The sequence below is a fragment of the Chionomys nivalis genome, chromosome 22 (assembly GCF_950005125.1).
Source record: "Chionomys nivalis chromosome 22, mChiNiv1.1, whole genome shotgun sequence".
In the NCBI taxonomy this organism is placed as follows: domain Eukaryota; kingdom Metazoa; phylum Chordata; class Mammalia; order Rodentia; family Cricetidae; genus Chionomys; species Chionomys nivalis.
Genome location: NC_080107.1, coordinates 7,127,201 through 7,140,968, shown reverse-complemented (window position 1 = coordinate 7,140,968; position 13,768 = coordinate 7,127,201). Strand labels below are relative to the sequence as shown.

General features: G+C 43.0%; 1 protein-coding gene across 3 annotated transcripts; it reads right to left on the bottom strand.

Moving 5' to 3' along the window:
* Positions 1-2,771: 2,771 nt before the first annotated feature.
* Fkbp7 (FKBP prolyl isomerase 7) lies at positions 2,772-12,297 on the bottom strand. Of its 3 annotated transcripts, XM_057754456.1 has the most exons (5): positions 11,993-12,214; positions 10,906-11,060; positions 9,214-9,324; positions 7,423-7,556; positions 2,772-3,064 (listed from the first exon to the last, which is right to left on the bottom strand). In XM_057754456.1, the coding sequence occupies exons 1-5, from the start codon at positions 12,196-12,198 to the stop codon at positions 2,903-2,905; spliced, it is 768 nt and encodes a 255-aa protein (XP_057610439.1). In that variant the 5' UTR covers positions 12,199-12,214; the 3' UTR covers positions 2,772-2,902. The 3 variants fall into 3 exon arrangements, with proteins under 3 accessions (XP_057610439.1, XP_057610437.1, XP_057610438.1); XM_057754454.1 differs by lacking the exon at positions 9,214-9,324 and having other exon boundaries at positions 10,909-11,060; positions 11,993-12,297; XM_057754455.1 differs by lacking the exon at positions 9,214-9,324 and having other exon boundaries at positions 7,423-7,553; positions 10,909-11,060; positions 11,993-12,297.
* Between the last annotated feature and the right edge of the window lie 1,471 nt (positions 12,298-13,768).

The following is a 13,768-nucleotide window of genomic DNA, read 5'->3' as shown; positions in this document are numbered from 1 at the left end:
CAACAGCTAAATAATTATCTTTTATTAAAATTGTAAAAATGTTTAAAAATTATAGATTAAATGAATAACATCGTTACTGTTAGATTCACCCAAAGGCATGAAGCAATCACAAGAAACAGACCATGGCACACTGCACATAGGTAGGATGGGTAATGATTTATATTTAAATTGTTATTTAAAAGATAAGTTTTCGGGTACATGTATTCATTTAACATATGTGCTTTTTCTTTCTTCTCTTTTAGATAGAGCCTTACGTAGTCCAGGTTGTCCTTGTACTCCCTGTGTAGGCCAGGGTGATATTGAATACCTCATTTTCCTGCCTCTATCTCTGAGTGCTGAGTTACAGGTGCCAGCCACTACTTCCAGATCCTATGGTGCTGCGGTTGAACTCGGGTGGATCTTCAAGCATGCTAGGCAAGCACCGTTCACTGAGCCACCACACCTCCAGCTAATGGATCCTTAACTTTAAAAAACAAATTTGGAAGTACTTTGTATGGGCTGTGTGAAGTAGTATATGCCTGTAGTCTCAGAGGCAGAAGGATTGAGTTTTGACATCAGGCGAGGCTGCACAGTGAGTTCCAGGCAAGCTTGGGCTATTACAGCAAGGCCCCATCTCATAAAAAAACAAAAGCAAGAACAAACAAAAGCTCAACAAATGCCTTGTATGATAAATGATGGGCAAGGAAGGTGTTCATATACTTACTTAATTCATATTTTGTGCACATCGAGGGAAGTAAACTGGTAGGCGACTCAGTGACTGGGAAGTGTTAGGAAGGTAAGAGAAGGTAGCGGAGGGGTTACATTTTTGTATGCACAGGTGGCATTTACTAATGTAATAGTTTCTGTAACTTCTACATTTTAGATAAAATTTCTGCTAAAATCTCAGCATTCAGAATGCTGAGGCAGGAGGATACAGAGTCTGTCTGTGCCCAGCTTGGACTGCATAGCAAAACCCTATCTCACAATGCAGAAAAAGAAAAAAAAAAGGAATGTTGTCAACAACACACCTGAGAGTTAAAAATGAACAAATGTTTGGAAAGAACACATTTCAGAGAACAGAAAAAGCTTTGTTTGTTCTGAGCTCACTTATTTCATCCAGAGCCATTCTGCTCGACATACATAGGAAGCATCCAGATTTTTACATGTTCCAGTGCCCTTCCTTTTGCAACGTAGTCCAGCATCTCTTCTCGCTTCTCAACAAGTTGGACCACATTAATGTTTTGACCATGACTCAGAACTGGAATAGCAAGGTGTCTTAGGGTTTCTATTGCTGTGGAGAGACACCATGGCCATGGCAGCTCTTAAAAGGAAGACAACTAACTGGGGTGGCTGGCTTTCAGTTGCAAAGGTTCAGCCCATTATCATCATGGTGTGGGGGGCACGGTGGTGTGCAGGCAGACATGATGGTGTGCAGGCAGACACGGTGGTGTGCAGGCAGACACAGTGCTGGCTACGTCCTGATCAGAAGGCAACAGGAAGTGGACTGTGACTCTGAGCAAGGTTTAAGCAAAAGAGATCTCAAAGCCTCAAAAAAAGAGACCACAGCGACACCTTTCCTTCCACAAGGCCACACCTCCCAGTAGCACCAGTCCCTATGAGCTTCATGGGAGCCAATTACACTCAAACTACCACATAAGATATCTCGTTTGGGGCTGGAGAGGTGGCTCAGAAGTAAGAGCACTGACTGCTCTTCCAGAGGTCCTGAGTTCAATTCCCAGCAACCACATGATGGCTCACAAATATCTTTAATGAGATCTGATGCCCTCTACTGGCCTATAGGATATATGTAGGCAGAATATTGTGTACGTAATAAATAAATTAAAAAAAAAGATATCTCGTTTGTAGCAAAAAAGTTTAACTTTTAAAAAAGTTAAATTTTTAAAAAGTTTAATGCATTCCAGTTTGTAACCGTCATTTGCCATTAATAAGAATGCTGGAGTGGAGTGATAAGAGATAGAGAAAGGCAACTGGAACCCAAGACATGCTATGACACTAAAATTATGGGCCAAACTTAATGGATGGGTGGGGCGGGGACAATAAGGGTTGCTGGAGAGATCATTCAGCACTGTCACAAGGGACCGTGGTTTGATTTCCAGCACCCACTTCGTATAGCTCACAATAGTCTGCAACTCCAGCTCCAGGGAGTTACAGTCTGTGGCCTCCATAGATGTGCGCGCGCGCGCACACACACACACACACACACACACACACACTAAACACTTTTTAAAAAGCTATACATGGTAGACAGTGAGAAGAAAGATGGAAGAGTAATAATACACTTATAGTAGCGCTTGAGGAAGAAGAGTCTGGTATAGGTGATGGCTTTAGTTTGGCCAAATTCCCCAGGCCAGAAGCTCACACCAAAAAGTACAGACTGCTGAAATTCTTCATGCATTCGAGTTATACACAACTGAGTTCTTCCTGCATGGACCTCAAAGGAAGACTTTGTACCATGCTTTTATATCCTACTATCTATAAAACATCACAAAATGCATAAAAAAGGAGCTATTGCTTCCTGGTCTCTGAGTATTCTTAGGAATGGGGCATTTTAGGAATTAAAATCTTGGATCTTCAGGATCTTTACATACCTCTCCTCACTGTTACCAGGAGCCGAGAAGCACTTAGAGTATTCATTCATGCCCTGAAGGAGGGTGTCACCCACTGGGATACAGGCCCATTCCCTGGTGCTACAATTTATGTTCACAGAAGAAAATAACAGGAGACACAATCACACCTACCCCAGAGTTAGATTTGCAAAACAGCTTCACATTATCACACCAAAATTATGTTTATTAAAGGAAACAAATATCTCTTCATAAGGGAAAACAGGCAACCACAACATGGAGAAAAGTGACTTTTTTTTAAAGCAAAGTACAGTAATTTACTAACAAAGAAATAAAATTTATAGCTCATCATGTTGGTGCACATTGTATTCCTTGGGAGAAATGAAGCCATCTCCATTGTGGTCATTTTTCTTAAAGATATCTTCCAAAACTGCCTTTTGATAGGACTTGTCCCGGGGCTTTTCATCTTTCTCAAAGTCCTTTTGCAAGTAAAGCTCGATCTGGAGGGCCAGAAGAGAGTGTCGTTAATAACAAAACCTGCACAAATGTCTGGTAACTTTGAGAAATGATTACAGTAATGAATAAGCACATTAAGTGATAGAACAATTTTAAGTCATTTATCTGATTGTTTACAGGGGAGCACTCAAGGACCATGGCGGACACGTGGCGGTCAGAGGACAACTGATGGACATTGGTTCTCTCTTTCCACCGTGTGGAATCCTGGGGACTGAACTTAGGTCACCAGGCCTAGAGCAAGAGCTATAGTCACCTAGAAATCTTGCCAGCCCTTTAATATTTTTAAAGGTATTTCAGCTGGGTGATGGTGGTACACGCCTTTAATCCCAGAGCTTGGGAGACAGAGGCAGACTCTGAGTTTGAGGCCAGCCTGGTCTACAAGAGCTAGTTCCAGGACAGTTAGAGCTGTTACACAGAGAAACCCTGTCTCAAAAAACCAAACCAAAACCAAAAAAAAAAGTATTTTAAAGTTTGGTTTCGAGATACCTTTGAAACAAGGTCTGACTGGCCTGGAACTCACTGTGTAGACCAGGCTGACCTTGAACTCACAGAGATCTGCTTGCACCTGCTTCCCAAGAGCTGGGATTAAAGGCGTGCGCCACCAGGTTCAGCCCAGGAATTTTTTCGTTTTTAACTTTTGAAGCGATTTCTGAAGAGAAATGGGTGTTCAAATTAGCTAGCTGTTCCTGGGGTTGTAGATTGGTGGTACTAGCCACACCAATCTATATTACGTCCTGAAACTAAATTCTTTCTAATAATCCACTGTTCATATTAGAAAAGACGAGCACAGTCTTATGGACTCCTATTATTTGATAAAATCTCATTAGTGTTTTTGTCTCTGGAACTAATGAATCTACTGCATCATCAAACTAATCTTCAGACATTCTCCAGTGTTGCCTGCTTGTGTTTGCAGCACGGGACATTTCTCTAAGCAAGCATGCAGTGAAACGCTGTCCCATTAGCCACATGCACCGTCTGCGGGTGGCTATGGTAACCTGAGACATGCTCCTGTAAATGTAAGTCACACACTAGACTTGGGAGATCCTAACTGAAAGCACAGCTCACTGATGTTTGAGGATTCATGTTGAAATGGTACTATTTATACCGAGTTAAGCTAAGAAAAAAAAACAAAAAACAAAAAACCCAAAAACTCCTCCCCCCATTTCCTTGTCTCGAGACCACACCATCTCTCACTGTGTCGTCTAGGCTGGTCTCAATTTAGAGGCCCAATCCGCTCTTCAGCTCCTTCAGAAGCTGGGACTATGGGTAGACACCACCATGGCCAACTTTGTTTTACTTCTTAAAATGTGTACACTGCATAATTTAAAGATATCTACGTGACAACTGTTTTTCCCTAGGAAAATGCTGATTTATGCTAAGGAAAGCATAGTCTACCGAGCTGGAGATAATGTTCTGCAAGTCTGGGCCATTTGAAAGGTGAAGTTGAACGCCAAACTGTATTTAGTAATACACATCCATGCATAACCAACCACATGATCTTAGAATGGTCAATGGGCCTTGCAGCAGGTTCTTAGACATGACTTTGATCCAATATGAAGGGAGGAACATTTTTTCCCCTTTCTGCTGAGACTTAGCAATCCTATGTAAGTATAAAGCGTTTTAAACAGCCTCAAACATTCTGCATTTTCTAAACCAAAACTATCTTTTCATAACTAACTAAGGTGATGGTCAAAAGCTACTCTTTTTCTATACGGTGTATGTAAAGATACAAGGTGGTGGGCAAGAACACAACTTTAAGTTTTTAAAATTATTTTATTATTTAATGTTTTTTTGTGCCTGCAGCACCCAGAGAGACCAGAAGAGGGCATCAGAACCCCTGGAGCTGGAGTTACTGGTCTGATGCAAGCAGTTGTGGGAGGTAACTCTGGTCCTCTCCCAAGAGAGGGAACACTCAATTGCTGAGCCATCTCTCTAGCCCCACGACTTTAATTTGTGTCAGTAATGGGCTCTACACTACTTTCGTTTTGTAATTTAATACTATACCCCACTCCCACCTTAATTAACCTGAAGAAACAATCCATTGAATCTTTCTGCTCGTTAAGCAAGGAAGTTTCTGTTAGTTCATGTTTCAGATCTGGCTTCCTCATGTATCTACTGCATGGTCTGCAACAAAGCATCTAACCTTCTCAACGCTAGGAATATCATCTGTCAAAGGAGAGAAGTGTCTATACCATAGGATTGATAACAGGGTCCACGTCAACAGACGGTAACTATTCTTATAACTGGGCAAAAATCATTCTTACTCATCCCGTGACAACGTAGCTGAGACCCAGCAAGATGCCTGGGACACTGTAGTAAAGCAGAACGTATTTTGAATCTCCTCTACTTTATTTTCCAGAAAAGAACTGGAGACACCCTAATGTCTAGGGACATTCGTAGTCCTGAAGGAACCTCTGGGTGTGGTTGAAGTAAGTAATGAATGTGTGCACAGGCCGCTTCCCAGGGTGCCACGTGACCCCTTTGCTGCTGCTAGGGCGGTGAGGAGTCAGGACAAGTAACACTGAAGACAGTTCCCCTTTAGGGACCCTGGTGTGTGCTGGCAGAAACTAGAGCCACCCGGGAAGAGGAAACCTCAGTTGAGGAACTGCCTCCATCAGGCTGTCCTGGAGCAAGTCTGTGGGGTATTTTCTTGATTAATGATTGACGTGGGAGGGCCCACCTCACCGTGGGCAGTAGTCTTGAGGTGTAGCACACAGCAGGCAGAGCAAGCCATTGGGACGAAGCCAGTAAGCAGTATTCCCCTGTAGTCTCTGCTTCAGTTCCAGCCTTCAGGTCCCTGCCCTGGCTTCACTCAAGGGACTAAGACCAGGATATGGAAGCCCAATAAGGCCTTTCCTCCCCGAGTTGCTTTCGGCTGTGGTCTTTATCACAACAGGAAAAAGCAAGGTGAACCACCTGGCAGATAGGCCTCTCTCCCTGCTGGCCAGTGGAGGAGCCTGGAGGAGGAACTAGAGTTGTGTGGTTGGAGGGGGAGAGGAAGAAGAATGGAGATTGGAGATGGAGATGTAGCTTAGGGGCTAGTGCTTGCCTAGAATGACCTTGTTCTAAATCCAATCCTCAGTCACAAAAAAAAGAAAGAAAATAGGAAAATAAACAAAGACTTAGCAGCTAGGGCTGGTGGCTTGTTCTTGTAATTCTAGCCCTTGGAAGAGGTAGGAAGATTTCCACGAGTTCAAGACCAGCCTATACTACATCACAGTTCCAGTACAGCTCGGGACTAGAATGAGACCTTACGTCAACCCTGAAGTGCCTGAAATAGAAAACGGACTATTTGAAATCAAGGGCCCACCTGCCTCGTTACTTACCAAGGTGATGTTATGTTTCTAATCACCTCTGAACGAAGGAGGAAGACCGTCAAGTTAAGCGTAGACTGTGGGACTAGACAAGGCACTGTGGGCTTCTCTGAAACATTCACGATGGGGGTACCTGGAAGTTAGGGCGTGCCCAAGGCTCAAAGCACAGAGCCAGACAGCCGGGGTGCAATCCTGGGTTTGTCATCTCAACTAAGTACTCAGCATGCCTCCCTAGCATCTCCTCATCTACGAGAGATGACAGAAGTGACTGTCACCTAAGCTGTCCCGAAGACTAGATGCATTCACGCACTTATGTGCTTAGAATGGTATCTGGAACCAAGAAAGTGTGAAGAACGTGTATCATTATTACAAATATTTATTAGTTCATCTATAGGAGGTGGACTTTTAGCTCATGAATCCTCTGTTTCTTAGTCCACTCAGTTCAAAGTCTTGCTAATCTCATCTACACCAGAGTCCAGAGGTTAGAACTATTTGGGACAAGTCCATACTGTACTGTTGGAAAGAAGTCTATCTCTCTAGTGTAGCTGTCGGAAGAGTCATGGGTAGCTTGGGATTTTTCTTGATTGATTGATTGATTGATTTGCCAGTACTGGTAATTGAAACCAGGACCTTATGGATATTCGGGCAAGAACTCTATTATTGAGCCATATGCCCAGACCCTTTTGCACTTTTTTGAGACTGCGTGTTAGTAAGTTACCCAGAATATTCTTGAATTCTTTGTAGCCCAGGCTGTTCTTTGCGGTGTTATTTTCTTATGTCGGGCTTGGGAATAACTGAGACTACCGGCCTGCATCATGAGGTCTTACACTAGGACTTTCTTGGCCTTCCTATATATAGAGAAAAGGGAAAGGACATTTTCTTCTCTGAGGTCAGAATTTCCAGCAAGCAGCTCTACTAAAGCAATCAGAGTCAACACCAGCAAAAACTAAGGCGTATCTTCAACACAAATGCCTTTGACTTATAATGAAAAAAAAAAGCTCAAACTGCACACACGAAGTTTGAATTACCTCGGCTTTAGAGAGTTGCCTGTCGTTGTCCGTGTCAATCTGCTTAAATGTTTCAATGCTCCGTGGTCCTTTGGTCACAGCGTAAAGTTCAATCTCAAACATCAGTGTTGCGTTGGGTGGTATCTTGCCTTCTGCTAAGGGTTTAAATTTTAACAGTTTGACTTACTGAACATGGCTTTCAGAGATTCATTCATGGTCACATGAGTATCAGGGTTTTAGAGCTTAGAAGAACTGCTTTCAGACCATTAAGTTTAGTATCAAAAAATTCAGGGTTTATCTATTTTGTCCCCTTTTTATAAAAACATTTTGGGAAATTTTTCCCCCTGTATATTTTAACCTAGGTCAGTCCAAAGGCCCTTCTGGACCAGTTTCCTGGTTAAGTTAAAATAAACAAAGATTTTTGTTACTATATCTCGATCATCCTATATGATGATATAGACAGAGACACGGTATAGGGAAGAATTGTATGAGAAGAAAAATTCCAAAGTTGGGCTGGTGAACAGACTCAGTGGCACCTGCTGCCAAGCCTGATGACCCGAGTTCAATACCTGGAACCCAGACGGTGCAAGGATAGAACTGACTCCTCCCACAAATTGTCCTCTGACCTCTGACCCGCTGAGGCTCATGCTTTGTCCGTACATAATAAATGTAATTAGGCAGAGAGCTGGGTGGTGGTGACACACACCTTTAATCCCAGCTCCCAGGAGGCAGAGGCAGGCGGATCTCTGTTTGAGGCCAGCCTGGTCTATAGAGTGAGTTCCAGGACAGTCAAGGTTACACAGAAAAATCTGGCTCAGAAAACCAATAACCAATCAAACAAAACAAAATAAGAAAACAAAACAAAACAAGTAAAAGAAGAAGAAAAAAAGAGATTCCAAAGTATAATCTCTAAGAAAATGATTTTATAAAGTAATCCAGGAGCATAAGTAAAACAAATATCAACTAGCTTTTAAAATTTACAGACAGTAAAAAGTTAAATGCAGTAACAAAAGTCTAGAAGCAGTTTTACACAGATATTTCTAATAATAAACATTTTTAAATGAAATTGAATAGTTTTAATAAAGTTTATCTGTTAGCTGATGCAGCTGGTGAATTTAGCAAGATGAGGCTCTATCAGGTTAATATTTCATAGGGTTGCCAAGATGCAGTAAGTAAATACGTTTCCAGGCCTTATAGGTCATGTGATGTAGGACATATACATATGTATCTGCTAAATGAAAGTCTTTGAAAGTAGCTAAGTTTGTTCAGCAAAAGAAACAGCAATGTCTTTAATGGTCAAGTAGACGATTCTTGCTGAAATACTTCTATCACCCAAACAGGAAAAGGCAGAAGTTATAGCCTAAAGCAGTGCACTTTCCAAAGCTGGAACACAGAAGAATCTGCCCAACAGCAAGCGCCCGTCGTCAAAGTCCTGACCTAATATTCTACAAAATACCCGACTTCGAAGGACAGAAAAATGACTTCCGACAGTAAGTAAGACAGACTCGAGGCACAAGTTCCCTTTGCTACTCTGCTGCTGCTGGAAGCAGGGCCTGACAGGCACCTGAGCTAACCCACACCACTGAGCTCCTCGAAGCCCACACTCAAATTTCCCAAGAAAAAGGTACCACAGATGCATGGGAAGTTCCTGAACAATTCTATGACAAATGCAGAAAATGTTGCTAATTAGTTTTTTTCTACAAAAAAAAAAAATTAAAGCTAAAAAAAGGAGATAGATGTGCATTGCAATAGAATTACATTTATAGAGGTAGAGAGAAGAGGTAGGAGTTAATGCAAAGGATATATACATACCACATAGACCGTTAATTAAAGCTCTAGAAAGCCACATGCATTTCAAGACATGCAGGGGTGTTCCGTGACACGAGTCAAGGACATTTTGCCAGAAGAAAAACTTCTTCAAGCATCACCTAAAATGAAGTCATAACTACTGTTATGTTTTAATAGACATGTACGTTGAGCTCATAGAGAACAAGACCTGTAAAGAGCCAGCCGGTCAACACGCTAGCATTCCTGCCCTTACCCCTAACTGAGGAGTTATTGACAGCTGATGGTTTCTGGGGAGGGAGAGTCAATTCTCTGGTCCCTGGTAGGTTGACCATCCTCCAGTGGATGGTCCCACAACCATGAATATTTGAACAACACAAGGTTAATCCGGTAGGAGATCTCTCTCTCACTGTGTGTGTGTGTGTGTGTGATGACTGAAAGTCGGGAGGGAGTAAAGAGGTGAAGTGGAGTGGATCTTAGAGGAATTAGGGGAAAACAGTATGGGGGTGAATATTATCAAAATATATTGTGTGCCTACATAAAACTCTCAAAGAAGAGAACTAACAAAAATATTTTTTAAAAAGTTTATGTAATAGTCAGGTGACAGTGGTGCACACCTTTAATCCCAGCACTTGGGAGGCAGAGGCAAGAGGAGCTCTGTGAGTTCGAGGCCAGCCTTGTGTACAGAGTGAGTTCCAGACTAGCCAGGGCTACACATAATCAAGAAGATTTTCCTAAATTTCTCTAAGCTATGTAATACAGGTAGTAACCACAGTCCAATGTATGTATTTTTTCAGGCCTCACTTTTCTTATAAGTAAAATAAATGTGTCAGTGAGATTGCTTAGATGTTTATTGGAGACTCCTCAAAGGATATAGTTTGTTGGATATAGTTTGTTGTTGTCTATTTCCCTGCAGAAAGGATATAGTTTGTTGGTAGTTTGGGAAGCTGGGCAGTCCTTCTTACCTAAGCATAAACCAGTTTTGGTAAATGATAAATTGGCCATTTGCTGTAGGATAATGGGTCTAGGCCCATTGAAGATACATGTGGATACTCTGAGGGTAAGCGGGATGGTGATCAGACAACTCAGAAACTGAGGAAACAGACTGAAGGGCAAACTTGACCTACATCGTTTTGTCTAGAAGCAACCAACTCACCACTTTTTGAAGATAGTATTGCATTTAAATTATCTTCAATTTTCTTTCTTTCTCAGGCTCCTATGCACGCACACACACACACACAAACAAACACACACACTGCTTATAAAAGTATGATGCCGTGGGAGGCTGTCTTTTTTCTTTTTCTTTTGTAGTGCAGTGCTGGGATGTAAGTCAGGTGGTGGGGGCAAGCTGTCTCCCACCATGAGTCACACACCAGGTCCTAGGAACTATTCTGATGGGAGCAAATGATTGACAGAAAGCAGTGAGCATGAAACTGTAGAGATCTGGAACTATCTCTTCGGGAATGTCAGGTCTGACTAGCTCGAAGCACTCACTCTCCTCAATCTCACCTGGGGCAGCAGTCTTCTCCGGCTGAAAAACAGAGGCAAGGGGGATTACCTCTTCAAGACTCAGCCAACAGCTTCAAAGATGCCATGACTTTGCTACCAGACAGGGGGATGCCAAAATCGCCCTTAGGAAACTGACTGCTATAGGTATTAGATAGTTCAAATAGGTGCCGTTGACAGAGGTTTTAAACATGGTGAGCAGGCAGAGGCTCTTACCATAACCTTCTTTTCCATAAGCAAACGAGGGAGGTATAATCACTTTTCTCTTCTCTCCAGGGCACATGTCCATCATTGCGATGTCTAGCCCCTTTATGACGTGCCCAACACCAAGAACAAACCATTTCGGGTGGCCTTCATCTTGTGTCCGACTGCAAGAAACCATACTTAGTACTTAAATGAGCAGATGTCACGAAAGAAAGTTTGGTTTTTATTTAAAATTGGAGTCTCTTTTCCCGTGTTCGCATTCTTCCGTAAGTCCGTCCTTTGTGGTGTTGGCAGAAAGGATCGATAGAAGTCATTATATTTCTGTTCTACCGTCATCCTTACAAAAACTACCCAATAGTTAAAGTTTTAAACTGGTCTCCTGCCTCTAACTAGTTGCATGGCTTGAACAAAGCTCATTTAATTTCTCTGGGTTTCTTCCCAAAACCAAAGGGGCAGGCTGTGCCCCAATTTTCACTTTAAGGACTGAAAGTTGCATCCTGTCAAATTTCTCTTCTAAATAGGAAGAATCCGTTTCCTTCTAAATTGGAAAGAATTGCTTTCTCCGGGCCTGTCTTTGGAGGGTGCCCTGTCTTTGAAGGGCACAGCTAAAGAAAGGGTACCCAATCAGACACTAATAGAGATGGGAGAGCCAGGTGGGTGAAATCACCAGGGATTCTGCCAGAAAATGACCCCCTGAAGACCAGAACAAAATGCGCTAGCTTCTAATATATTCTGTTTGGAAAGAGAATTCAGTAAACAAAGTGTGACTATTCTTTTGAGAAGCCTTGATTTAGCTGTAGGGGTCCCAAGGACAGTGGTGGTGGTCAGTAGGACACCCGCGATGTAGTGGGTCTGCCGTCAAGTTACCGAGCTAACATTTTCAACAATTAATAGCATTCGGTTTTTTTAGGTACTATCTTCTAATCTAAATTGGCATATTGACTTAATTTACTGTTTTAAAAAAAAATCAAAACAGAAAACCCAAAACACAAACAAAAACCCTTAAAAACAGAAGCATCAGTTGGCTTCTGGCTGGTGGCATGGGGGCAAGATCCGGTTTATCGACTGAGCTTGAACTGCACGGAGCATCTCCTACCTGCAGTAGAATTTGGAGCCATCTTTAGCCAAGTAGCCGTCGTAATGGGCATTTAGCAAGTCTCCTTTCCTGCTTGTTTTGGAGCAGTTTTCTGGACGATGCAGAACCTCTATTTTCACTTCCTCTGTGTCTTCTTTCGTTTGTCCCTGAGCGTTGGAACAGCCACACAGGCTGAGGAAAACCGCTAGTCTGACTAGGAAATGCATGGTTTCCAAAGCAGGACCCTAAGGCCTAGTGTGAGCCCTGTAGTGTGTCCAAGGGAGTGTGGCTCTCCCGTAGGACCGAATTCGGACGCGTGGCAGGCATTGTCCTACGTCACAAAGGTCCAAGGCGGGACTTCGCGAGGCTCCGCCCCCTCTGGCGACCAGCCGCCTTCTGCTAGCCTGGAGCGTGTTCCCGGTGCCGGGTACCCCGCTGGTTGTACTCGGGCTAGAATAGAATCCTACACCCCGTCGCTTCTCCCCGCTAAGCCCTCATTCACTAAAGGTGCCTTCTCCTTCAGCAGTCAGGCCCGCTGAAATAAAACTGGCATCATGGTGGTCATTTCTAGGCATTTAGGAGACTGAAAATTCTATGGCCTCCACTTGATGTCCTGATCTCGCCTCCCCATCACTGCCTCCTCCGACTGATTGCTTGGCCTAATGGCTTGATTTTTAAATGATTAAATTGAGTCATTTGGTCATAGCGAGAAAAAAGATTACATAGTTGTAGGTCCTAAAACTGAATATTTTTAAAAAATATTAAAAAGTTGGGCCAAGAAATTGATGCAAAATGCCAACAGTTCACGGTGGGGGTGTTCTAGTCGAAATATGGCTGTTATTTCTAGGCACAGAAGGATTTTAAGGCCCCCACGGGTTTGGCAGCCGCAGCCGTGGCCGGCATTCTTGGAAGAAACTGATGGTTGGTTCGCTGCTGCTCTCAGGATACTTTGGGGGAGGCCCTCGAAGGGCTTTGGGGAGGGGGAGGGAGTGCTTTTTTGCATAAAAGGACTCCTGGGTGGTCTTCATGCGTCGGTCACGCAACTTGGCAGACTCAGGACACAGTGGAGGGCCACCTGAACTTGACCGGTCCCAAAAGCACACGCCTGACTTTGCAAAAGCTAGCTTGCATTTCTGTCCCCACCTCTAGGGGGCCCGCTCTTGATCTGATGGTCTTCAGCAGGGCCAGAAAAGCGTTTTATCCCTGAGAATTTAGTCACATCAGACAGGAAGTTGACTATTGAGCATTTTGTTCCAATCTCACGGCTAATATGCAGCGGAGATTTGCCAAGCCTGTTGATATATCCCCCGGGTCTCCTTTTAGTATGAAAACCAACAGCCTAAAAGTTGAGTTTTACAATAAACACCAGATACTCGCCACACCTAGACGATCACTAATGAACTATATGCGACTTGTTGGCTATCCATCTACCCACCAATTCATCAAGTAGATATCTAGATTACCCTATTCAGTCAGCCTTCCCTGAAGGGGAAGTCAGGCATTCCGCTACCTCAATACTGAGCCTGCTTTATCTGATTGTTTGGAATTTGTAAAACTTCCTAAATCTGAAAAATACTGTCCAGTGTGCTAAGGTGTTTCTCTCTTCCAAATGAGATTTTTAAAAAAATCTAAGGGAAAGCCTTTTACTTAAAAACAAAACAAAAATACAAAGCTTGGCTCCATCTTAACCCACCCTTCCTTCCTTCCTTCCTTCCTTCTTTCCTTCTTTCCTTCCTTCCTTCCTTCCTTCCTTCCTTCCTTCCTTCCTTCCTTCCTTCCTTCCTTCCTTCCTTCCTT